Source organism: Thunnus maccoyii, chromosome 12 (genome assembly GCF_910596095.1).
Source record: "Thunnus maccoyii chromosome 12, fThuMac1.1, whole genome shotgun sequence".
NCBI classification, from domain to species: Eukaryota; Metazoa; Chordata; class Actinopteri; order Scombriformes; family Scombridae; genus Thunnus; species Thunnus maccoyii.
The window spans coordinates 17542602-17570252 of record NC_056544.1 but is presented as its reverse complement, the minus strand read 5'-3'; the positions used below and the strand labels follow the sequence as shown (position 1 = coordinate 17570252).

At 41.3% G+C, this 27651-nt stretch overlaps 1 protein-coding gene across 2 annotated transcripts in view; it reads left to right on the top strand.

Moving 5' to 3' along the window:
* The window catches only part of LOC121908560 (adhesion G protein-coupled receptor L2-like), an 87751-nt gene that overhangs the window by 25976 nt on the left and 34124 nt on the right, over positions 1-27651 (top strand). For both annotated transcript variants that reach the window (XM_042428681.1, XM_042428680.1), the window contains exons 3-5: positions 12597-12810; positions 17024-17133; positions 21053-21853. In XM_042428681.1, coding sequence (XP_042284615.1) covers positions 12597-12810; positions 17024-17133; positions 21053-21853 — 1125 coding nt within the window. The remainder of the gene's footprint in view (positions 1-12596; positions 12811-17023; positions 17134-21052; positions 21854-27651) is intronic.

Sequence of the window (27651 nt, the reverse complement as noted above, 5' to 3'; positions counted from 1 at the left end):
AGAAGGCAACAAGAACCTGTCGGATTTTGGTGTTGTTCAGTGTTCACTTTTTAAGTAGCTTGGAGGCATGTCAGAACTAATTTCATTTGAACAAAAATCACAAGAGCTAAACAAACATAGAAAAACAAAAGCAGGCATATAACATTTAACACCAAAGAGACACTGTGGTAAGGCAATCAAAGCAGATTGTTGCTCTGACTAAATACCTGCGGCATTGAATTTTTTTTTGTAGCACAGCCTCTCCAGCTGTTTTTTCGTTAATCATGACATACATTTTGAGCCTTAATGTGTTAAAATGAGCTTGATTTTTTAGACACATCATTTGTGTAAAAGAACACAAAGGCCATTTGAACAAAAAGACCCACACTGTTAGAAAAAGAAAAATAGAAGGAGGCTACAATTATATTTACTCAGTGTGAAAATTGTTAAAAAATCACGCATTTGTCTCTACCCGTCTTCCTCGCTCCGTATCAGAAATGTCATAACAGCTCAGGTCTTACATTTTTGTTACTGCTGGTTATGATTTACACCGTAAATGCTGGTGTTCAAACTAATGTTGACAGTGGGGAAAGGATGGCAATCAATAAAAGAAATTATGATGGATTCGGTAAATGTGCTTTTGTATGCTTTCTGTGATTCAAGTGTGTGTTCTAGTGTGTGCACAGATTTTCCGACAAGTCTGTTCTTTAGTCAGAGGAGGAGAAAAATAGTCTGAGAGAGACTGATGTGTAAATATAAGATGAAACTGGTCCCACTTTGGTTAGCCTACCATTGGTTTCTTGTTCATTTCACTCACGTTTGCGCAGCTAATGGTCATATATGATTCAAATCAGTGTAATGATGTGTGTTGGGTCTCTCTCTGTGTCTCCCAACTGGCTCTCACTACAGGCCATGAATGCAGCTCTGTTGCATTCACTGTATTAGTAATCTCCTCAGGCTGAGAGCCTGTGCCATAGAGCATGACCACACATTTTTTGTCCAGGAATTAAATGTCACCTCAGGGTGGGTCACCTGCAAACAAAAGGCCACCAGCCGATTTGCAGGTATAAACAGTCTAAGATAAGGAAGCCCTCTCCTGCCGTGCAGGAAATTGAATAAGTACGCAGCAAGAAGAAAGTCAGAGAAACAGTGAAGCACAAAGAACGTTTTTGTTTGCCTTACGCTATCGGTATTGACCCCCTTTTGTAGCATGTATCCCCATTGACTGTGCAATGCACAATGGCCTCATCAAAGATGAGGGGCAGGAAACTGTCTGTCATCAAGATCTCCCCATCTGTGCATCTCTTATCAGCGCTCCTGTTCTCTACTCGCATTGACCGGAATGCTGGTGGAAGGGAATGGGGCAAGGTCATCACGCTCAAGTCAATCAAAGTGGTCAGTGTTCCAGAGATAGCAGGGGGTTATTGCCAAGGAATGTGCCTAGATGTTTTTTTTCACACTGACTTTCCTGGCAAATCTCTGAGAGACTCTAGACTGAGCTCCACATAGGCTCTCCTTGTTGCGCTGTACACAAACTACCCTCCCAAGAAAAATAACAGCATCAGTCGTTTAAGAAAATGCCCCAAAACAACATTTGTTTATGTTCAAGTGATGAAGACCTTTAAAGACTGTAGAAATTATTAGTCTGCAGGGGAGGAGGTCCAAGTGGTTGGATGGGTCAAAAAAGTCAGACTTTGACATGGGAGACCACTGTTCATTTTCTGTTTCCTACTGACAATCAACGTTGGTTTCTTTTAACCTTGACTGCAATTGTTCCCTAATCTAGTGGTTCCCAACCTTTTTTGGCTTGTGACCCTTTATTATAAAACAATGTCTCCTTGTGACCCCCTTGTCACGCCAACATGCATGACTACAGGTTGCGGGCAGTTCAGTCGAAGAGGGATTTTGACTTCTTAGATTCTTTCATTTGAATACTTGAAGCTTGAGGAGGTAAAGCTACATTATGCAAGAAAGAGGAAAAGACTGGATGATAGACATTATTTCTAACCCTAACCCTAACCCAAAATGACCTTCCCACAACCCTAACCAAGTAATTTTCGCAAAGGTGTTGAGGTTAAGTCAGAGTTGTTAGATCAAAAAACACTTAAATGTGTCATTCTGGAGGTTGCAAATGATATATTTTGTCATGTCAATCGGAGGACTGGATGGACAAGTGCATGTGTAATACAAATAACCATTTTGTAGCTGCATTTCTGTATGCATCTATTTGCTCTATTTTCCTAAAAACAGTGTTCAAGTGCAGACTCAGAGTGAGTCATGGGTGTGACTGACAGATTTCTGAAATGTTGTTGACCAGATGCAAAGTCCAGTCCTGGTACAGCTTATGCAATCTGGAAAAGGGGCTAAAGCAGGATGAACATTGTAAGCAGGAGCTCAGGATATGTCCTGAAGACATTACTGATAAGAATCAGACATTAATCAAAGCCAGCACAGACTCTGCCTTAATTGCATTAAAAATTGTATTTTAATGTGTACTGAAATATGCTATTGATGAAAAATGTATGCCAAAATGAAGGAGGCAAACAAAACCTACATAAAAGGTTTTTTTTAAAATATTTTGTGTGTCTCATCTAAAGGTGAAAAAATTACTTGTGTTTTTCGATGAAGCACAAAAACACAATTTCATACTCGGACATGTAGCAAAATTGCACTGCACCACCTCATCTGCATGAACACAACCTCGACTACAGCACTCCACCCACTTCGGCACGAGTGGGTTCGTTTTGGGAAACATGAAAGTACCGAAATGGACAATGAAAGTGATACTGCGGCTGTGTTAAGGAAACTGCTAGCTCTGCGTCTGCATGAAAATAAAGCCTGTGTCTCTTATCAGAATTGTCTGTTCATTATCATCTGAGGGCCCTGATCTCTGTTCCTCGTCGTCCTTGTAGTCTCTGGCTCATTATTCATGTAATCCGTGCTCCAGTTGCAGCTTCTCCTGACACCCTGTCTATGTGACGTACTGAGCAAGCCTGCTGGACTACGCTGTGTTTAGGCAGGGCTGGTTAGAGGGTGGGTGGGTGGGGGGGTTGATTTGGGAGGGTGAAATGGGGAGACTCTGCCCCAGCAAACAAGAACAGAGACACAAGCATGTGATGGAGACAAACCCACATCCTCCTCCTCCTCCTCCTCCTCCTCCTCCTCCACCCCCCTCTTTCTTTCCTCTCCATCCCCACCCTGAGGGAGGCACCTGACTTATTTTGAGACATTTTCTTGATCGGAAAATCCAGCTGGGGTTTAAGTGCAGGGGTAAAATATGGGCTTTAAGGGGAGTTAAGAATCACTCAGGGTAGATCAAACCTGTGAAACTATACCCCTGCTACACTTGGGAGAGTCTCTTTAACTCACCTCTTTCTGCGTGTTGCATCAACTCCCCTGGAAAAAAAAAGAGATGCAACAATACTGTATGTTAGATATTGAACAAGCAATGAACTAATTCTGTCAAAATGGCACTCTCCCGGGAGCATATAGGTTTTTTTCATCTTCCAAGTCGAACACCTTTTTTTTAAAAATGTTTAGCCTCTGTGACAGTTATTTGTATCTTTAGGAAAGAGTTGTTTTCTCAGTAGACTATACAAGGTGTCGAATTATACTTTGCTTTAATCCGAGTGATGTGTGGAAAGACTGAACATAAGAAGACATTAGATCTGGTAATGTCTCTTCAACTGAATTATTCTTGTCATGACTTATATTAAGCACTGACCCTCTTTGCATTTAGAGGATTATATGTATTAGTAATGTAATGATGCTCCCCTCTTTCCTTGCTGGTTTTCTTTGATGTGCGCCACAGGGTCAGGGATCATCCAACCAATCGACAGAGGAGAAAACCTCGATTCTCGCGGCCAAATCAAGACACAGTCATTATACCCTCCACTTTCAGGCTTTTTTCTTCAGTTCTCACTCCTCTGGGAGAAATTCTTCATCTGAAGTCTTCTGCAGCTGAGCCGGCTGTTCTGCAGAACCAAAATAATCCACCGTGTCGACTGTGCATCAGTCGTGGCAAAACTTGAACATTTTCTGTGCGTTGTGAAATCCCAGACAGTGATTTCTGCAACATCAAAACAGAACGGTCTGTGCATTTCAAATATGTTGTTTACATTGTGGGGCTGTTAGATGTGTGATAAAGGGGTTTGCAAGAAAAACTCGGATTTTTCAACCTCTCAAATGTGGCCATTCTGACAAAGGTTGTGTTGAGTTCAGACTGACTTAAGACTAGTCTGGCAAAGCAGAGGAGCAAAAAAAAATTCAAGAAAGTGTAACCAGGCTCAACTTTTGCGGGACTGCAAGGTGACATTCTCTGGCAAGGCACTGCACTGACCAAGATTACTTTGTAACATGAACACGGTATTTCTACTGTTTACCGTGTGATTGTCACAACTAAAGATAAAATAATTTCTATCATGATAAATTGCTGTAAAGTCTACAGTATTATAAACCAGTGTTCAGTGTTTTTCCGCCTGATAAGTCTTCAAACTCATGGATCTGTTACTCAATCTGGACTTCCTGGATCATATTTCTTGTCTTACTAGTACATGAAGCATCATGTCCCCACCAACGTATTAACACACTAGTGCAATGCCCGTTCAAAACGTGCCTGTTCGGAACAGGCCAATTGCTTGTTATTTCTCGAGAACCGCATATGTATGTATCAATTGACAAACGTATCAATTAAAACAGTAATGAATTAATGCATTAAATGGTTTAAATCCATACAAACTTCACCAGTGAGACTAAACAGAGGTTAAATCGTAGAAGCAGTTTACGGCCTTCCATTGTTTGATTCTTGGCTAGGTTTGCTGCCTCCGTCTCTGTTTTTTTCTCTCATGTATGCTCGTTCGTCTCTCTCGGGCAGTTTAACTGAGCAGGGAGTGTGCCTTTGTCCCGCTCAGCAAGTCAGAGCCCAGAAGCCCCACCTCGCTGTGATTTGACGGTGTTTATAACAAACAGCCCCCACTGCGCTCATACACGGAGCTGAGCGGCTCGCTGTTCGCTTGCTTATTCAACGTTTATTAAACCTGTTGCGTGTCCAAATTGCACCAAATTCGACACTGCACTTCCTTGGGTCCTCAGCAGTACAACCGCCAAGTGTGAAGTCGAGTCAGAGCCCAGAAGCTCCGCCCCGCTGTGATGTGACAGTGTTTATATCAAACAGTCCCCGCTGCACTCAGACATGGAGCTGAGTGGCTTGCTGTTCACTTGTTTATTCAAAGCTTATTAATATTAAACTTGTCGCGTGTCCAATTTGTACCAAATTCGACACTGCGCGTCCTTGGATCTCCAGCAATACACCCGCCGAGTGTGAAGTTTATCGGATGAATGGTTCAAGAGATATGCAAAGGACAAACAGACAGACAGAGATTCCTTGCTTTTTAGTTAGATGAACTGCAGTGCCAATTCCAAACATGTCTGAGACATCCCTCAGTAAGTTGAAAGTACATGGCAAGTTTCGTTGGTTGGTACACAGACGCAGTTCAATATTAGAGCTTAACCTCTTAAGCTTTTTTAAGTCATTAACACTACGGATGTAATCCCACCTCCTACCACAATGTGGGTTGAAATGGCAGAGTGGCGCTGTCCGTATCTCTGTTTGTTGACTCCACAGATAGAAGAAGAAATCAATGTTGTTGATGAGGTATTTTTATATATTTCTTGAGAACCGCTCATCCAAACAACTTCACACTTGACATTGCACTTCCTTGAGTCCCCAGCAATACATCTAACACCCACTAATGGGTCGTGCTAACTTCGCACTCACCAACTCCATTGTACAGGTTTGGGAAACATGAAAATAATTTCAAACACTTATCCCACACTTTGACTGAAACACAGAAAGTATCCCCTTGGATTAAACTGTTGTAGCTAACCAGATAGCTAAAGCTAAAAAATGCACCGGCGGAGGTGCGACAGGCAGCAATGCTCTGCAGGGATCCTTACCTGTGCTTCCATCCAGCTAACTGAGCTAAAAAAAAAGATTCAACACTTTTGCTCTTTAAAAAAGAAGACTAAAAACCACTCTCCAAACACTTAACATGCCAAGTATTGCCGCTCTCGTTAGAGCTCCATGCACACCATTTCCATGCACACAAAGCTACCTGCAGTACCTAGTTATGATTGCCAGGGTTTTCCCTGGATATTTTTTGAGACAAAGGTGGCAAAGGCTGGGGAACATATGCGCGCACCTTTATAGTGGAAAAAAATCACGATTTGACAGACGAAAGTGTCCATAGGGATTTAGGTTTTATACCAAGATGGAACAAAGAGATGAAAATTAAAGGTCGTGACAAATGACAGTCTTGATTTTTTAGGCCTGGGATGATATGTTTATCTCCCGATTTGATGCTACGACAATACTTGGGCACCAGTTCGATTCAAAATCGATTCCTCATTTCAAAACTGATTCTCGATTGAATGAATAGAAAAAGGGGCTGTATTTTCAGTCTCATGCTCCAGTATACTGTATGTCAAACCATTGACTGGTGTCCTTAGTCCACTGAAAAACAATATGAAACAGAACTGGCAATTAAGATAAATGGTCTGCAGCCTTTTCATTTTAAATCATGAACTGCATTGATTAATTAATTAATATGAAAACATCTTACAGTCTCCTGCCTGTATGAGAATAACAAACTGAGGGAGAGGCGGAGTGCTCCGCTGTGTTGTTATTAACATCATGTCTCCAGCAGTGGAGAGCAACCTCTCTACTGCACTGTTAGCTCCAGGGAAAGACAATTTCTGTCCTACACGCTGGGCGGGCGCAGGGTTTTTGAGGTGAAACAGACTAAGCACCAAGTTATTTTCTTCACCTCAGAGTTGGTTTAAGTTGTTTATGCTGCAGTGTGCGTTGGTCAGCTGGTCACTCCGCTAACATTAGTCTCTGAGTGACGGCGTAGGAAGTTTACAATATTCTTCACGTTGTTCTTGCAAAGGTAATTATATGTTCATTAAATCAAATCATGCTTGCAACCACTGTATGTTTTGAAGATGCATTACAACATAACTGTAGCGTGTGTGCACTGCAGACTGTCCGGGTGTTGCACTGCCCTCGCAGTTGAGTTCTGCCTTTTTCGTTCTGTCAATATCACATGCTGGAATTTTCACAAAGGCGACCACCAGTAATACGTTGCAGTGAAAACGCCAGTCCTCCCATTAATTTGAATGGGAGTAGTGTGTTTAGGCGGTGGGGGTGGCGACTGCAGTTGCGCCGCAGCAGCCTGCGGCGAGAAAATTGAACCAGAATCAACTATTGGAGAAATGACGTCATGCTGCAGTGGCCAATCACAGCCGGAGATCAGTCAGGCTTTGCTGAAGGTTTACCGAAAAAGATGAGAGAAAAACAGAGAGGGAGAGCGCAAACGAGCTGACAGCACCAGCGAGAGAGAGAGAGAGAGAGAGAGCGCAAGCGAGCTGGCAGCACCAGAGAGAGAGAGAGAGAGAGAGAGAGAGAGAGAGAGAGAGAGAGAGAGAGAGAGAGAGAGCTGTGGTGGTCGCGCGAGCTAGAGAGTGAATGAGGAGAGCAAGCGGTGGTAGTAAGAAGGCAGTTAATGAGAGAAATAAAATGCTATTTTCTGATTGTTTCACAGTGGTTACGGATAAACACGGCCACACCCCCGCCCCCACAGTGCAACTTGCACAACCCTGTGGAGGCGCGCTGCAATGCCTGATTTGGTCTGAATATGGCCTTAGCCTCGGCAATATGACAAATCCTTCTCCTTAAACCCCTTCAACAAGATATGCATCAACATGGAGCATGTGGCTCTCTTCCCACCCACTGTTTCTGTTTTTTTCCTTTTTTTAAATCAAGAAAACATTCAAGAAAACAAGAAAACAAGGGGGGTGAATTAGAGAAAAGGCCATGACCATGAATATAAATGTTCGTTTTGGAATTTTAAGTGGTAACGCTGAATTCATGTATCACCAGAAAGAGAAAAGGGATATGACTCAGAGCGCTCTGTCTAACCACAAATGGACTTCATTCTATATTGCCAGTTTCTATTTTGGAATACTTATATCGGAATCAAGAGTGTCTGATAGCAGTTGTCTGGGAAAGGCGGGTGTAGCCCCGGGGTTTGTGGTCTTGTCTGACACTGCGTTTAGAAACAATTCCCAGCAAGGTGGACCAGAGCGGGGACTTAAGTGTCATGGGAAATGGTGCCATATGTCCAACTAGATTTTCAGTGTTTCACCGCATTTCGACAGTTGAAATGAAATATGAGCCGTCGTGGCATAGTAAAGAGTTCTCATGGGTGTTGTCTGTATTTGAAAAACAGGTGTTGTTTTGTGAATCCCAAATCTCCTTTCTCATCTCCCACCTTGCTCCTATGTGTCTCTCACATCTGATGGGCGGTCATGTACTGCACTTGTAAAGTTGAATTGCACATTTTAGGAAACAACACTGGCTGCCTTTATACAAATTTGAGTGTCTGGAAATGGACATTTTGAGTGCTGTCTTTGTACAGTGTAAGTTGTATTAGTCAAAGTATTTAGTTTGCCAGTTTTGAGGCATGAGCATGGACAGTGAAGTGTACTTGTGTTTTATTTAACACATAAAAGGTTTACCGCACTGGTCTCTTGAATATTGTTTTTTAAGCTAATTTTATTCCTTGGCCAGCTATCAGAAATTTCCACTGAACAGATTAGAAATGCTGCAGTAAAGAACAAAGAGCATGGAAAAAAACAGGCAAAAACACTGATGACGCTTTGTTCCCTATTATTAAGAATTCAAATATGTTTTTCTATTTTTTTTTGTCCTACTTTATGAATTCCCATTGAAAATCTTAACTCCACCAGAGCAAAACATGCTGTATGACCACTCTGTCACTCCGGATATTGGATTATAGAGGCATCCCCTGCTGTTGGAGGCAAAGCTTGACTCTGAGATCTGCTCTTTCTTCCAAAGATGTTGGCTACCAGTAATATCGGGAATAAAACAACATTAAAAGACAAACAATCTTGAAGTACTCCTGCTGTGACCACGGTGGGGGCACTCTTATTTGACTAAAGGCTACACCCTCCTTTATGCTGCAGAGAAAGCGTCCCTGTCAAACCCAAGCTCAGAACAATGGGGGCCAGCCTTGGGGAAACAGGGCCATTTGCATGCAGCTGTTTGCCGTTTCCAGGACCACAAAGGCCAATCAAAGGAACCTTAATGGAGGTTGACAAGCGTCAACCAACGCCTTTGCTCTCTGTCTGTGCCAGCCCTCGCCACTCTGTCTACCCTCCAAAAATGGCCCAGTTTTTTTTCTTCTTTTTTAAAAAAGACTGATCAAACATTCCACCAGTTTTTTTCTCCTGCTGTCTAACGTCCCGAGGCAGCGGCGTTTGTAGGGTTAAAAGGTTGGTCACGACTGCACTCTTGAGAACCAACACACAGAACAGCAACAAACATGTGTGTTATGGTCTGGTGCTTGCAGTTGCCAAATGGCAATATCTCGACACCAAACCTCCATTATCTTTTCGTTTCATCTCCAGGGTTTTAAAAGCCGCAGAGTGTTGCTCTGTGGATGGTTTCAGATGCACCCATCTGAGCCACAGTGCCACTTCCAATTTCAAGGGTGTTGATAGAAAACAAAATATGTATTATGAGGGGGGATTGTCGCCAGTGAATTATAGGCTGTCCACTGGAGAAGAAGAAAAACTCCCAGAACGCAACATATTGAGAAGCGTTCCCGGCCCTTGCTTTGCTCTCTTGAGCTCAATAGAAGGCTTAGCAGGCAGGTCAGGGGGAGGAATCTGAAAAGCTACTTTCCTCGCAGTCACTCACTGACCAGAATGCATGATAAGGCTTTGTGTCAACAAGGCCAGGAATAGGGATCACAGCCAATTATAGCTAAGTCAAAGTGGTTACCATGGCAATTTGACTAAATGTTCTATATAAAGCATTATTCAATTCCCTCTCTGATTGTGTAATTTAATGTTAATTGGAGGTACAGATAAAGAGACAGCAGCCTGTCTTTTCTTTTTTTTTTCTTTTTTGGACACACAGGGATCGTGTTATGGATTTTTTCCTGCAGTTTCCCCTGCAGCTGGTGCCCTTCTGTCGCAGTCTTCAACTGCTGCAAAGTTGAGCAGTCAAACAAAGCACAGAACGCAAGATGAAAAGCTTTTCATACCTCCCTAAGACGTTGACATTTGTGCACACAAACAATCTTTCCCCTCTCTCCAAAATCTTGCAGAACTTGTTTTAACCAAAGAAATCAGCATAGAAGACTACCTACATCTAGAGACCTTTGTTGTCACAAGGTTTTTCCACCTTAGCTGTGCTTAAACCCAAAGATCTTGAGCAACATACAGTTAAGTCGACAAAGAATATACTCCTTTGAATTCAGCTCTCCTCTTCCTCCTACAGAGCAAAAAATCTCCTTTATATATATATTTTAAATTTTTAGACAGATTTGTCATTACTTGCCCAATTACAGGTTGACAAGGCAGTCATTAATGAGACTGAGACTATTCGCAGTTTGGAGAAGAAGCAATTTGTTCTTTAGCCCGCCAGTACAGTCTAGATACTCCCCCTAATTGATGTAGTGTTAGCCTATGACCAGAGAGATCTATACAGGCGAGGGAGGAGGAGGACGGCAAGGCACAAGCCTAATCAATCGCCAGGCCTCTGTTGACAGCAGCATGCCATCATGCCATAGAGGTCTGATAGATGGGTAGAGTCACCAGTGGACAGCCAGAGAAAGGAGGTTACAAAGGCAGATGGCATGCGCTTATGCGTCCATGAGGGTTTTTCAGCGAAAAGACGTTGTCTCCCTTCAGAATTTTAAAACCCAGTGAAATGCATTCTTTCTGTCTGCGCTCTGTAGCTGCCGTGATAAACCCGTCACTCCTTCCATGAGGAATGGCAGGCGGGACGATCATTAGTCTCCGCAGTAAAGCCGGCGACTTCACTCTGTGTTTTATCATCCACCATTCTGGACAGGTTTTCTGAAAGGTTCGGGTAATTGTAGTGGTTATTGGAATAGATGGAGTGACCCCACAGCCCTCCACTTATGGTTCGGCTACGCTGACGTCTCTAATGAGGTGATAAACAGTCCAGCTAAGCAGAATCTACTGGCCATTAGATAGATCATGGTAATATAATGAAATGTCTAGTGGCCGAATGCCAGAGAATTTATACCATTAGTTTCATATTTTGTTATACTGCTACCACTACTAGTGTGTACAGAAGTTTCTCTTAATATCCAATGACTTCAACATTATATTTTCAACAGTGTATGTTTCACAGATGTCTGTACATTTTTTCTTCTGTTTGCCAGTGTGACATGTGCAGACTGACATAGAATATCATTATAACCGAGTCAGGCACAGCAGGATGAAATGACTCTCAGGCATGTGGGTCGGGGTTTCAGGGTAGGAATTTCAAGCCGGAATCACTTCAACTTTGAGCAGTTCAAACAATGCTAATTGCGTCAGGCCCTGACTGTCAAAAGTGTGAGGATAATTAGAGTGAGGGGGCAAAGTGAACCCCGGGTGGTAAGTGTTAGTACATGACAATGCTTGGGAGCCAATGGGAGCATGGAAAAGGTAACAGGCTGAAAGAAGGGCTAATTAGGAGAGAGCAATGCAGAAAATAAAAATGGTAGCTGCCCCCTCAGGGACCCACTATTGCTGCAAACAACAGCGATTATTGACAGTTCATGCAGCGCTCTGCTTGCACTTCTTAAATGGAACACATTTGCATGTTCTACTTAGATTTTACCTAATTGTTTTCTCAGAATTGCAGACAGTCACATTTGTTTTTACTTTGTATCATTTTAAGCTCCGATAATGGATTTCTTTTTCTTTCTTTCTTTCTTAAAGCTTTTTTTGTCACTTTCTTCTCTCCCTGCATATCTCCATATCCAACCTATTTGTGACATGACATTTTATTACCAAGAAAAGGGAAATACTGACGAATAACCTATTTCATTGTAATTTGCTGAAAGAGGGGGACAGATATGAGTGAAATAGCTAATTTTCCCCCAAAGTAAAGCTATTTGGCTGGGCTCCCATCTGCTGTGTTCCATGTATAGATTTTTCCTCCTGTGTGGACTCCAGACAGTCCCCTCTTCGATCGCCGACACTGTAAAATGGATTATATTACACTCCATTCTGCCGGGATTCTGCCTTTTTCTGTGTCTTGCTTTACAGAGCAAGTAAAGCAAAAGAAACAAATGAGGGGATTGTACGACTGTAAAACAAACTCAACTATTCTCAATCCAGATAGGTTTGCCTTTGAGGTGGATGTTCTCTAGGTGGAGACCTTCTTGATGCACTGCAGCCTTTGTATTTGCTCAAGAATTTATGAGGTTACCATTGGTCTCCAATGACTTAGATTTGATGTCTTAGCCAACATCCAAGACCACAGAGAGATGGATAGATGAATTGTTTCGTCTTTCCCCGTTTCTGTATCGCGTGTAATGGCCCGTCTGTTTAAAACTGTGGTAAATATTGGACTGCTGCTGTTGCCTCTTTATTTTGTGCCAGTGGGTTTTTACCATGATGTGTGGGTCTCATTGTATTGATGCAGTGATCCTTTTTACACATTATTTTTTTATTTGCTTAAAGTTTTCTTCTCTGTCTCTGTCTCTCTTCTGTGTCTCGCCTTCTATCAGGGTTCAGCCGGGCGGCCTTGCCTTTCGGGCTGGTCAGGAGGGAGCTCTCATGTGAGGGATATGCAATTGATCTCCGCTGCCCGGGGAGTGATGTCATTATGATCGAGACGGCCAACTACGGCCGGACTGACGACAAGATCTGTGACGCTGACCCATTCCAGATGGAGAACGTCAACTGCTACCTCCCCGATGCCTACAAGATTATATCACAAAGGTAAAATGCTTGGGAGAGGAGGGATCTTATTTCACAAACATAACCGGGAGCTGGGGAGGCGAAGTATGAACCTCATGGGGGCTGGGTGGGTTTTTTTTCTCTGCGCTCTGCACACAAAAGACACATTTCTATAGAATGATCATCCTGCTCTTACAGCCACCTACATGCTGGACAATTAATCAACATCTCACACCTTTTACATTTTTTATTCCTTCATTGACTAGATTATGTAGGTGGCATTTTGAAATTCAGAAAACTGGGGCGCAGATTAATTCTTGACAGGCAGGAATTGACATCCGTGTGCCAGAGCTGTTCACACCAGCTGCGCATTTTTGCTGCTATTGAGTCATAATCAGCGTAGCTCAGAGAGTCTGCGAGTCACATGAACACCCTCTTAATTCCCTATCTGGAACATTGGGCTTGCTTTGTTCAAACACTTGTATTGCATTGAAGTGGCTCTGCCTTAGGTAGTGAGCAGTGCCCATCATCATGCCTTTTATCCTGGTTACCCTCTCGCAGGATGCTGCCTTGCTGTCAAACGACAGCTCAGTAACACTTCAGCTCGACGGCTACTACCCCTAGAGGTGTGTGTTTTTTTAAAGGGCACCGGATGAACTATTCATAAATAGTAACCAGCACAGTTCATCTTCTAATGCACTGCTCTGTCCTTACCTCGCCCCCCTAAAGCTAGCTTCTGAACATCATAGCCCACCATCTTATACCTCTGGGGTTTCCCTCGGCTTCATTCGCTTCTTTATTTACTCCCATGAGATGCAGGCCTACAGAATAGCTCAGGAATAGATTAAATCCTTCTGTCTTACTCTGTCTTTCTAAGTTTACAGTCGATTCCCAGTACTATACAATAACATACATAGCTACATTGCAAACCACATCTGTTGACAAGTTAAATTCACTCGCTGAAGCTACACTTCAAACTTATCTCCATCGGAAATTCCCTGTAGGCGTTGTGTGAGCGAAAAAAACTTTGTGAAGGCTCTGCAACGCAAGCCTTTAACCAGAATTATTCTAATGATTCAGATCAGAGGAAATGGGCTCCTGACCATAATTAAGGTTGATGTGATAACCAGGGATGTTAGAGCACTCAAAACTTTGGGAGGCCTTGATCAGTCGTCCTCCATTCTGCAGCAAACTAAAACAAGGAGGACTTTTTAACTGCGTCACATTAAGACACAATGCACTGCCAGTATTGGGAAGATTAACAAACGTCTGTAAGGTTTTGATCAATTCATTCCTCTTCTATGCACCTGCCTCATGAAATGGATTTGCGAAGTGTTCTTTTGTTCTCAGTCAAGATTAATAAAAGGCAATAGCTCCACAGACAGATAAACAAACATATTAAATAAGATTGGGGAGAGGGAAACAGTGGGAAGTCGGCTGCGCTGAGCGGCTGTTTTGTTGGTTTGGAAATTGCGACAGAACGTATACATCAACAGCCCGTTTTTCTCAAGAAAAAGAACTAGACAGAAATCAAACAACGTGATTTTCAACATCTACATCAAAGTGTTTTGTCTAGTAAAATGTTTGGTTGTTGACAAAAAAAAGTGGCTGGATGAAAAATGTATGAAGGAACTGATGGAAAGTCAGGTTACTGGGCCTGTTTAATATTCAGGTGATCACTCCTGCAGACATGTACTGTAAATGGACGGTATGTCCGACCTCTTTCTCTACCTGCCTTGTTCCCTCCACCTCTCTGTTTTCTCTGTAGTGTAGGTACAAAAAAACTGTCTACACATGAGAAGATAATCCAAATAAGGCTGTTTTGCTGACTTGCATTACCCTATTTCAATAGCAACCTATTCTCTGACCCAGAAAAACTAATAGAATAAATCTTTTACCTGGTCAGAGGTGCAGCACTTACAAAGACTGTGCTTGGTGTGGTAAAGTTTACATGCAGTGATTTCAGTGGCAGTTTAAAACTGAAGGCTTAGCAACAACAGCCCCCTTTAATCCAAAAGCAGGAGCATCTGAAAATTACAGTAGAATAATTTCCAGAGTGAATCTTACATCTTGAAAGGTTGTGATGGATGGAGTATTCAGATCCTTTCACTAAAGTAGAAGTGCAATGCCATGATGTAAAATTATTATTATTATTACTAGTAAAAGTGCTATATTGAACATCTTACTTGAACCTGCACTAATTTATTTTTTTTGCAGACAAAGAGCAACATAAGTCAGACAGTCAGAGAGTCATTTTTTTGCTGAAAACTGGCTGAAAATTACACTGATATGAGCGGTGACAGTGAACTGAAACATAGAAGTAGCAGGAAATCAAAACAATGAACTGAAAGAGGATAAAAAGCTCTGAACTGCTGAACTTGATGATAATTCTTTGTGTTTTGTCATTTTGAGCGACACATTTTGCATCATGCATTTTTATTTCATCCATTGTTAACATAAAAATATTGATGAGAGAAGCGTTAAGTAAAATACAAAAAAATTAACAGCAAAATGTACTTAATTTTATCAAGCTTAAAGATACTATGAGTGTATATTATCAAATATATTTTATATTGGATTATTATCACTGAATTAATATATGACTAGCATCTTGAGTGTAGGCAGAGCTAATTTTAGCTACATAATAAACTGATGTATATTGACAAGTACCTTAAAAAAAGTAATCAGAGGTTTTGTAGGTAAAACCCTAATATTCAAAAATAACTGGTAACTACAGCTGAAATGGAGTGATACAAAATAGTATTAAAATGAAAATACTCAAATCAAGTACAAATACTTCAAAATTGTACATAAGTACAGCACTTGAGTAAGTATACTTCATTACTTTCCACCGCTGAGAACTAGTGTCAGTCAGACTTATAAACTCTATACGCCGAATTAAATAGAATATCTCTGGGTGCAGTTGAAGTGATTCTGTTGCTCTCATCTGCTGTCAGTCTTTTCACATTTTGATGCGGTGACCCTTTTCCCTCGCAGCAGCTCTCTCGAGCATTCACTTCAGTCAAGCCATAAAAGTGAATCTCTTAAGTGCAGCTGGCAACACGTTTTCATTGATGTCTAAAGCATCATTGATGATGCTGATGCTATTTGTTAACTCCATAATGGACTTTTTGTCTTTTTATTCATATATAATGTTTAATACTACATTAGTTTCAAGGGGAAGGTTTTTCTTATGAAAATGCATAGCTTGATTTAGAGTGCAGCTTGGGAAGTGAAGTCTCTTTCTGGTTAATGTACACACATTTACCTTTTTATTCATTAAATTATTGCCATCGTGTGTAGATAAAAGTGCATTGATGGGCTTTGTGTGCTTGTTGTGCTGCACAATCCCATTTTGCAGTGACAGAAAGCCTCTTGAATTACTAATGGTTCTTTGAAAGTCAAGTCCAATGTTGAAATGTATGTCCAACTTGCATGACTGCTGCTGACCTTCTGAAATATTTATCTCAGGCTTGCAAATTGTTGAATGTCCTATTTTGGTGCCAATTTTTTTTCCTGTTTGCCTCTGTTACTGCTGACATTATTCTCAATCCCTCTGCCTCAAGAGAGCTTGATTGAAGTGGAGCCAATTTCACCCTATACAGTATTTACACAAACTCAGTCCTGTGCTTTTCTCCCCCCCCCCTCCCTCTTTTACTTGAACTTTTTTTTTAGCACCCAGAAACATCTGCAAACACACACACACACACACATACACGCTAACTTTGCAATTCACACATCACACTGTTAATTCGCTGAGGGACATCGTTTCATACTGGAGGACAAATAACCTTTCAGAGAAAAAACACATTAATGTCGCGTATGTTGCGCACATGTACAGGAGCCGCTCTGTTCACCAGAGGCCACCATTCCAGTCCACTGCGTGTCACCAGCCACCTGTCGTGTGTGTTTTAATGAATGTCTTCCCTTTCAATAGTGGTATGAAGACGCTGTTAAAGGAAATGCCATGGCTAATTCCTAACATGCCTTTAGCTGCTCTCTCGCTCTGTTATTCATTATCGCATTAATTCACATTCGTTTACTCTTCCCTAATTCTTTCATTCCTCTCTCTGTTTGCCAAGGTTTAAGCTAGAATACATACTATGTGACAGTGCTGGCTGGGATTTCATCAGTTTCATTGTAGCTGTAACGATGAACCCCCCACCCCCCTCTGTCTTATTAATGTTGTCTTTGCCGAGTACTCTTTGTGTGGGTAGTCATGATAAAATCTCTGGTCAATCTTTTCTTCTTCTAGGTGCAACAACCGTACGCAGTGTGTGGTTGTCACTGGCTCTGATGTCTTTCCTGATCCATGCCCTGGCACCTACAAGTACTTAGAGGTCCAGTATGAGTGTGTTCCCTATAGTAAGTATCGCCATCCAAATCTCATACTGAACTCTTATTGTGTGTGTGTGTGTTTTTTTTTAAAGTGTCTGTAGACTAGACAGATGTGCTGTAACTAATGTTTGTTTTACAGATGATACTTCAACTCATGTGGAAGTATATGGAAGCAGATTAACATTTATAAGTATACATTGTGTTGAAGTATGAAGCATTGCAGTAATTTACGAGGCCAGTTCACCCAAATTGTGAAAAAAAAAACAACATTTTTTCTCACTACATCTCTAGTGATGTATAGCCCTGCAGATTGTTTTAGTTTTATTTGACCAGGTTTCCGTTCTAAGGTTTTGGACTCCAATATGGTTGGATAAATGCCCAGATTCATTAAGCTCACTGCATATGAATCTCTTTTTGGACATTTCTTTGTCTCTTTTTTTTAGCAAAGACCACAAAGCAATGTGAAGATTTCTGAATGTGAACATTCACTTTCACCGGTTAAAACAATTCACTCATTTACATTAACTCCTTAAGAGCTCAAATTAAACTTTTGGCTGTTGTCTGGTTAATCTGCTCTCATTCAGCCAAAGATTGTTTATGTTGAGAAGGAAGTCGAACATCACTCTGTAACCATGTGTTTTTGTAGTTCGGTAAGACCAAAGTTTATTAAACTAGATTGGTGAGAAATTATTTAGCTGATCATCTCAACATCTGGAGAATTTCCCAATTAAACAATTGTGCGTATATCTATGTTTTAACCACAACTTGGTCTTTCTGTTTTGGAATTTTCAGTATTTTGAGAAAAATATTTATATGTAATGATACATCTGTAATTTTATTTTATATCATGCGCTGCTCATCTCATTTTCAGGTTGTAGCTACAGGTTATGAACATAATTAAGCTACAACAATAAACTGTTTAGGTGATTGCAAATATAAATTGAATCTTTGAGGTGTAGTTATCTATAGCTTTAGTTCTTTACACATGTTGAAAGCTAAATCTGATTACAAGATTCGTTAGATATGAAATGTGGATTTGATACTGGATTTGGATTTCATAAAATCCTTTCAAACAACATCCCTGTCTGTCAGAGGTGTCTGCCTTCACCCAGGTACACCGGGCATAAGTGGAATTTAGTTTGCGGTGCTAACAGAGACAGACAAATGTAATTTTAAGAAACTCAGCAGCAAAATCTCTTTCCTCTGGATAATGCACTGACCTTCATGTGAACAGTTTTTTTTGGAATTATTCCTACTGAAAGAGTCTCTACAAAAATGTTTTTATTTCACTGCTGTGAGCACCACAAACAAAATTCCAGTCGCTTCTATTGTATTGAGGTGGTGGCAAAAATCACAGAGGCAGACCTGGACAAATAAAACCAAATTTATCAGCGTGGCTAGACTCTACTGGGGATAAGTGAGAAAATACGTTTTCTTTTAATTTGGGTGAACTGACCCTTTAAATGGTTTTACTGACAGATTTGGTGTCTTTCATTTAGATAATCAAGGAGAAACTACCCACACAAATGTTCAGTTTAGGTGTTCTATTAGCACATAATACTCAGTAATGTCACGTTGGAACATATTACAGGGGATGTTTGAGTAAGACAGTGCAGTGAAATCCTAAAATAGTGGGATCATTCTGCATCTTTTCTCAGATTAACCAAATTCCTGTCAGGGATCAGCTCTGGTCTTCCATCGTGTAAATGACTCAATTAAATGTACTGTGGAGTTTATTAAATCACGCACTATTTTAAACAGTCTCTGTGTCTGATTTGAGTTAATCTACCTTAAAAGGTTGTTTCAGAGTAGTTTCTAAGTACAGATCTAGGCTTTCGTCCCTGCCTGTGAAAGTACTTAGCATTTAAATTGATGAATTGTAAACATGTTCAGAAATATTCATTCTTTTTTTTTTCTTCTTTCAAACAGACCTCCCTTTCACCTCCTGTCCCGTCCTCCCCCCCTGCCCTCCCCGACTAACCTCTTTGCTCTCATTTTTTTTAACTTCCAATCTTTCATATATTGTCTCTAGCTTCTCTCTCCCCCCCTCCCTCCACACCCAGTGTATGCAGCTTCAACAGCCCACTAAAGAAACTCCATATTAGGCAGACTGTTCATCAGTCATCTCATGTGCTGTTGCTCTGTTTGGCTCATTTAAGAGCTCGGTCTGTAACATTAGCACTGTGTCATGTTATACGTGTGTGTGGGCGAGCGAGTTTGGAATCGAATTCTGATTTGTGTTTGTAAAGTTTGAACAAATTCCACCCTTAGTCAATATATGCCAAAAATAACTCCTGTGCTGTTTCTCTAAGAATGTTATCCATCTAAATATGACCAGGATTTTGATTTTTTTTTTCTCCTGCCACTTAGGAGAAGCGTTTTTAGAGGGATTTATTCTGCTTTTACAGTGGCCAGTGCATTATTTTGTTGGCAGTTAAAGGCGGTAGGAATGAAAAATTTAATGCGCTGGAAAGCATGGCACATAGCTTGTCTCCAGTCATAACTTGTCTGTTTTTATATCCTAGGATGAGAGGCCGTTCACTAACAAACATGCTTTTTTTTTTTTTTTCTCCTAGCTCTTCTTCCCAAAGCAGCCTTGCAGTTCATCTCATGGTCATATCCTCCAACTAATTCTTCTCTTGTACCTGGTAGTTGACTCATGATAACCTTTCTCTCCCTTTTGCACTCTTTTTTGCTTTCTTTTCCAATGCCTGAAATAGAAGTGGAGCAAAAAGGTAAATGAGTGGTCTGGTCCCCCTTCTCCCCCCTTCTCCGGCTCCTTGTTCTGTGGTGTTGAGTACAGCTCCCCTCACGTCTCCTTCCCCCCCTGATTGCCTCTCCTGTCAAATGCTTAACCCATAGGAGGATTGTTTGCACCCATGGAGTCCAAATGAATTTCAAAACAGAATTTCAAATGACATCCACGGTCATCGAATGTAGTATTTTTCTCGCAACGTGTAAGAAAACACCAACTGTTCGGTGTCGATTTTTCCAGGGACTCTTGCTTAGCACTGTATTAACCCTTGAAGACTGAGTAGTTGTTTATATATTCTTATTTGGCTCAGTCTTAGTTTGCTTGGCCCAACTTCTGCTGCACCCATAGCACGTGATGTGAAATAGCAGTGATGGCTGAGTGAGATTGGCACAGGCTGAAAAAAAAAAAAAAGTTTGAAAAGAAAACAAGAATTCACTGTGTCCCTTTTCCTCATCCAGAACCAATTAATTTAAATCGTCTAAATGGGAACCTTGGCACCACCTCCCTCACCCATCAGTGGTTACTCTTGTCTTTTGCCACAGAAGTAGTGAAAATCCTTTTTACCACTGTTGTTTTATCTATTCCCCAACCTCCACTTTCATTTTACCTCTGCTTTGCTGCCGCCACCACCATTGACAACCTGTTGTTCACTCTTATCACAAGATGTGAAGTCTGTTCCCTTATCATTTTGGTTTATGACCTCAGTCATGTGAGTATGCATGCGCTGTGTGTCCATATACCCAGCTATTCATGTGGCATTTGACGTCAGAGACAGGCTGGTATTTAAAAAAAAAAAAAAAGAAAAAAAAAAGAAGAAGAAAAAAGGTGTCTGTCTACTCTCTACTTTTCCCATTTCCTGTGTCTTTCATTTGCAGGTTTTTTACACATTTCACTTTTTATTTCGTTTGTCCCTGTTAGGATATAGCAGCAGACCCTTGAGATGCAAGTTCTCTTAACCTTACATTTCTCATTCTGAATAATCACTCTGACATGTTCATTTATTTTCTTTTTTCCCCCCATTCATTAGCGTAAGTGTAAAATATTCCTCCCAAGTTCACAGTCCCTGATCTTTTTGTCCTGCACTTGATTTGTACAGCAGCGAGAATGATGCTTGTCGTAGCCAAATGTGCTACGTATGTTTGAAATATTTTATCTTACTCTATTTTGTTTCACTCTCTTCTCTGTCACTAGTTTTCATTTGTCCCGGGACTCTGAAGGGTGTAGGAGACGCCACCTTCCTTTTTGAGGCAGAGCAGCAAGCGGGGTCATGGTGCAAAGACCCACTGCAGGCTGGAGACAAAGTCTTCTTCATGCCCTGGACGCCGTACCGCACCGACACCCTCATCGAGTACGCCTCTCTGGAGGACTTCAAAAATGCTCGCCAGACGACCACCTATAAACTACCGCACCGTGTTGACGGGACAGGCTTTGTAGCCTATGACGGTGCTATCTTCTTTAACAAGGAACGCACACGCAACATTGTCAAGTTTGACCTGCGCACACGCATCAAAAGCGGCGAGGCTATCGTTAATAACGCCAACTATCACGACACCTCACCATACCGCTGGGGCGGCAAGACGGACATTGACCTGGCAGTGGACGAGAGGGGTTTATGGGTAATCTACGCCACAGAGCAGAACAATGGGCGCATTGTGGTGAGCCAGCTCAACCCGTATACGCTTCGCTTTGAGGCCACATGGGAAACGGCGTATGACAAGCGCTCGGCCTCTAACGCCTTTATGGTGTGCGGCGTGCTCCATGTGGTGCGCTCGACCTATGAAGAGAACGAGAGCGAGGCCAGCAGGAGCCAAATCGATTACATCTACAACACCAAGCTGAGCCAGGGCGAGTACACTGACATTCTCTTCCCCAACCAGTACCAGTACATCACCGCTGTGGATTACAACCCCAGGGACAACCAGCTATACGTGTGGAATAACTTTTACATCCTGCGCTATGACCTGGACTTTGGGCCACCGGATCCCGCTGAAGGTGAGCACTGATCCATTCTGGTTTAGTTCATTGTCTTTGTGTAATTCTTCTATTGTATGTTTGCAGCGTGGGATGTCACAGATGGCTGCCTTTTAATTTTGGATGCAATTCAGGTGCGATAAAGAAAAGAGGGTTGTGTAAGTCTTGGGGAAAGGGCTCATTTGCAGACTGAAATTACAGATGCACCTTGGAATGAGGGAGAGCTCCCTGTGGGATCGCGCCGCTACAAACCCTGCTTCTTTATTACCATGAGGCAAGCTGAGGCACTCACTGCAGCTGAAGCTTGGACCCTGTCAAATTCCTTAATCTCAGGCCTTATCCAAAACCATTATGAACACTGCCCCCCTGAACTTCTCTCTAATGCTTGGAATATGTTTGAGAAGTATCATGCACATTATGACAGAGGTTATCCTCTCTTCCTTACCGTGGGATTTCAGTTTGTGTTGCTATGGCTACATCGTCAACTCACACAGGAGCCATTTTTGAAATAGATCAGGAGATAATCACCTTCCTATTGTGGCATAATATTTTTTTGAAACCACCAGGCTGAAGTGTGCGTTACTATTGTACCACATGGTGAATCAAGGTAGAGGAATGGCTGAACGCTGTAAAGAGAGATCAATTACAGTGAAGAATCTTGTCAGGCGGTTAGAGGGCTTAAATTAATCTGTGAAGTGTTGAGAGGCGACATACGTGTCATCAGACAGGGACCTTACATCAAGCTGATAATGGGCTTAATTACCTGACTGCAGTCACCTTATCCCACAGAGCCGAGCTAAGCCCGCTGTGTGAAGTGGGGAAACAACGATCTTGACCCGACTCCACACTATGTTAGAGGCTCAGGTTGCCCCCGAGCACTGGTCCAGATTAGGTTATGATTTTTAACTTCTGGATATTTGGGAGGGGCTGCCAGCAGGAAATATGATTCTTGACCCAAGCTGTTGAAGGGTGGGGTGGGGGGTTGGCGTTGATGTCTCAATGGAGGCTGTGTGCTCCTGAACTCTGGCCTCTTGTCAACATGTCTGTTTGTTTTCCTGCCGTTCCCTGGAATCTCCCCAGCATGATAACTCGACACCCAAGCGGCTCAAAGTTTGTGTCTGTTTTGCTGAACAACCAAAGCCTCAATTAAGAGTATGTTAGAGGAGATATGAAAAATACTCAAACTTTAATGAGTTCTCCATGCATGCAAACTGCCTGCTTGACTGTTCACGTTCCTGATGTATGTAAATGTAATTAACAACTGAATTATCATAATTACCCTCCATGTCTCAAAAGAGGCTCAGGGAGAGGAGGAAAGTGGCCATCACAGAGCATTTTCAATGAAGGGTTTAATATGCTCTCTCAGCTACTGTAATGCCTCGGTAAACATAAATGCCACATAGGCTTGGAGTTACCAACAGTGCATTTAATCAAGGAACCCAACAGAACATAGTTGTTGATTTCACTCATTATTGTAAACACCAGTTTCCTGCCACAATTCTGTTATTGGGATCCAATCAGAAATTTGTCTTTGCAGCAGAACTTGTCACTGTGGGTCATTAAGTGTGTGTTTTATGGCATCATTTTGAAATGTTCTTAGCTCAAGAGGAGAGAGGAGGCATCTTGAGATGCCAAGGCCAGCAGCAACAGTAGTAGTGCCAGGTTTGTGAATGGCACTTGAAAATAATTGGTTCTTGTTTATTAGGTTTTTTTCAGATCTACACCTTTAACTTCTTTACTGTGTAGCTATTAGGATTTATTACTGCCTATGATATGGTGTTGAATTAAACAACCTATTATGCAGGGTAATCTAATGGTGCTGAAATAATGTCTCTCTCTCTCTCTCTCTCTCTCTCTCTCTCTCTATCTCTCTCTCTCTCTTTCTCTCTCTCTCTGTGAAACTGAGGGGCACTTGAGGCGTAAAGAAAATTAATTGTGCCCATTAAGATTCATCGACAACAGAGTGAAGTTACCTCGAACACCAAACCCAGTGTATTTCTCTCCTTCTTTTTGTAGAACGCATGTAACACAATGAGAGCGTGTGTGTCCTTTGCTGTCAGAAGCATCAACCTTGGCTGTAATGCTCATCCTAGAGAGACGCTGAAGTGCCAGCAGGATTAGAGGTTTATATTAGGCAGTTTTAGCAAAGTGATCAAAGCAGAAAATAATTGACCTCAGCAAGTTTGTCGATATTTCCTTTACCTTTTGTTGGTGTAAGACTGCAGGTTTCTTAATTCTGGTCCTGGTTGAAGTGATTAGCTAAGATCATTCGCCCGTATTGATGTTTCTGCTTATTGTTCCAAACAATTCACGCGCATTTAAAGAAAATGTCTATGCTCGGCTAATGCACTGTGAACACAAAACAGCAATGATCGATACTCTGAGAAGGCGTACTCCTCAGAGATCTCAGAAGAGGTGCATGTCAATAAAAAAGCACACCAAAGTGCCGGCTGTTACAAAACTTAGAGGGACGCCGGTAATGTATTCTCTGTGATGTGCAAAGACGTTAACTGATTTCAATCCAATGAATTTCAGTCACATGAATACAGAGAGCATTTCAAACTAACAAGGAGAGAAAGGAGAAAATTAATTTGTCTTTGAGGTAGCATTGATCTGAGGCCTAAAGACGAGAGGCATAAAATGAATGGCTTTGTCTGAAAGGCTTAGCCACTTGGAGTAATCTGGTAGCGGCGAGCACAAGTGGGCTCTGCGCCGAATTGAAATGTCAAGCAAAACCACTATTTCATATCTTGCATGCCACACATATCTATCATCGCGAAGCTCATGTTTTTGCTCAGCCATTTTGTGGCTAAAACCAGCTGTGCACCTCGCTCCACTTTGGTTTGCTTTTGTATTCCTGAATGACGCCTCCAGGTGAGCCTTTTAGATGGAGGACATTTATAGATGTATCATGCACTAAGCCTGTGTTCCACCCTCTGAAGCATGAAGTTCACTAACAGAAATAGAGGCTGAAGTAAGGGAGTCAAGAGATTTGGAAAAGCTCTAATTGTTCTGCTTGTTGCCATTGCTCAATGCCAGCAAGATTATTGCAGAAAATCGTTTAAGTGGACATTATAGGGCGTAGACGACAGAGACTTTTGGAGAGTATTTCTGTCTGCACATATATCTTCCTCTCTGCGTGTGTGTGTCTTTATTGTGAGCCTCTTTGCCACCTCTCCTCTGAGTCAGACTGTCTAGTTGTGACTGTGCTATGTCTGCTGCTCCACAGTATTCAGTTTCAAGCCTCATAAATTACCCCACGCATGCAAAGGATATGTCCAGAGCGGAGCTTTTTCTGTTTACTGCTCTTTAAAGCAGTGAGCTTCACAACAATTTCTCAATGACCTGTGTCTTTTCATCTGCAGAAATAATGATATATTCCTCGTGTGTTGGATAAGAAACTGCACATGAATTTCTTGTGGCCCCTTACCTTTCATGCCAAGCCGTGTGCTCCCGTCACGTTGGCTTGAATGAAGCAGAACAGCATGAGTGTATATAAACAGCCTAATGTAAAATTCATGTCTTGTGGGATTTGTTTCTCTGTCATTAATTACCAGCACTGGCTCCAGGTAAAGCAGCAAAGAGACCAACTGTAGCTCTTACACTGTTCCTATCCTCTGAGACAGTCTTGTTATCGAGTCAAGCTGCTCAACGAATAAAGACACATGGATGTATATAGACGCGCACATGTCTAACTCATTGCGGTTGGACATTATCAGAGTTGTAACATGCCTACTTGATTAGTTAAAGCATAAAATTAAACATTTTTTGAACGGGTAATTGCTTTCTGGTGGAGAGGTATACCACTATCATGTCTGTACAGTAAATGTGAAGCTACAGCCAGGAGGTTGTTAGCTTAGTTTAGCGAGAGAAACAGCTGGCTATAGCATCTTGTTTATTAAATCTGTATGAGAAACAACAATACAGTGTTTTATGATGGACTATTTCTTGGCTCTGAGCAGTTGCAGACAGCACAGACTCCAGGATTGTATGGATTAAACAAACATAAAACATTTTTTCATCTTTATACAAAGCTAGGCTAGCTGTTTCCGCCTGTTTTCAGTCTTTATACTAAGCTAAGCTAACCAACTGCTGGCTGTAGCCATATATTTACTGCACCGTACTTCTACTGTGCTCTGTTCATGTTCTTGAATTTGGTCATGTTCACAATGTGTGAAAAAATTTAAAAACAGTGCCACAGCTGCTGTATTTCCATATCCTAAGCGGATTGCTGCTAAGTGATGATTTTTTTTAACTGGGTTCTGTTTATTTAATATTCCCTTTCAACAATATGGGTCTATTTGTTATTGTACTGAGAGGATTAGCCTTGTAAGTGATTAATCTCCAAAATTTAAAACAGCTTGATTTGTCTGCAAGTTGCCATTGCTTTTCTTAATACTGGGTATTAGGCAGTTTATGATGCATTTATTATGATGTCTGTATGGACAGGTAGATAGTCTTGACTGCTCTGACTGTGTGTGTGTAATTTGAGATAAAATGTTTTTTTAGTGCATTGGTGTGAGCTACAAAAGCAAGGACAAACAGAATATGGAGGCCTCTGATCATCTGATAATGGTTTAATATTTTTTTCATCTTCCGAGCAGATACATAAATGACTCTGGGGGCCTATAAAGTGAAAAAACTAATACTGCTTCATCTCCAATGTCTTGATTGATGATCTTGCATAATGATTTTCCTTCCTTTTAGCTCTGTTTTAATTTACACACTCTGTTTAGAGTCTGATGACAGCCATTTTCAAGTGTTCAATCTCCAACTCTTACATTATTTACAAGAGGTATTATTCAGCATATGGCAACAGTATGCCTTTGGTGTCAGATTGCCCATAAAGAGTGACTTCATTGCCTCTTGAGAGAAATGGTAGCTAATTGGTGCAGTCCTCTCTTGGTTGAGTGCTATCAGAGGACACAGGGCTCTTACTGGAGGGGAATTTGCTCTTCGCAATCAAAAGAAAATTGTAGCGCGCTTGGTGCAGAGACATCAAAATAAGCCCACAAATGCATCGACATCTGACAAGCCCATTACTTGATGTAGTATTGAATAGATGTGTTGTATATTTGATGTTTCTTATGTTATTCACAAGCAAACTCTGATATGAAACCCACGACATGCTGTCTGTAAACATCCACAAAGATTGTATCTTGTCTTTGATTTATAAAATCACTCAGTCGACATCTGAGTGCCCCTCCTAATTAAAGTGATACGATTTTGTGATTCTGCCTGTAAGACTGAACATGAGAGGCCAAGTGTCTTGTGGCCTTAAACAACTGAGAAATTATTTTAATTCAGGAAAAAGGCTAATTTGGTCCCTTTTTGTAAACTAGACTAGAAGCGGTTGTCTTAATGTTCCTAAACTCTCATTTTCATAGGATTTTGTGTGTGATGAAGGACCACAAATAGTGATTATTTTCATTTAATTAAATTTATAGTTAATCTACTGAATAATTTCTTGATTTACTGATTAATCCTTTGGTTTATAAAATGTCAGAAAATATTGAAAACTGCCAAGCACAATATTCCAGAAAACCCAAGGTGAAGTATTTGGTTATTTTTTTAAACAGCCCAAAAACCCAAAGATACTAAATTTATAGTGGTATAAAACAGAAAAATCCTCACATTCAAACAACGTGGAGTGAGAGATTATTTGGTATATTTGTTTGAAAAATGACTTAAACAATTCAATGATTATCAAAATAGTTGATGCTTAATTTTCTATCAATTAACTAATTGAATAATCAACTAAACATTTCAGCCGTAATTTGATGTTAATTAATGTGAATTCATTTTAACTGTCAACAAAT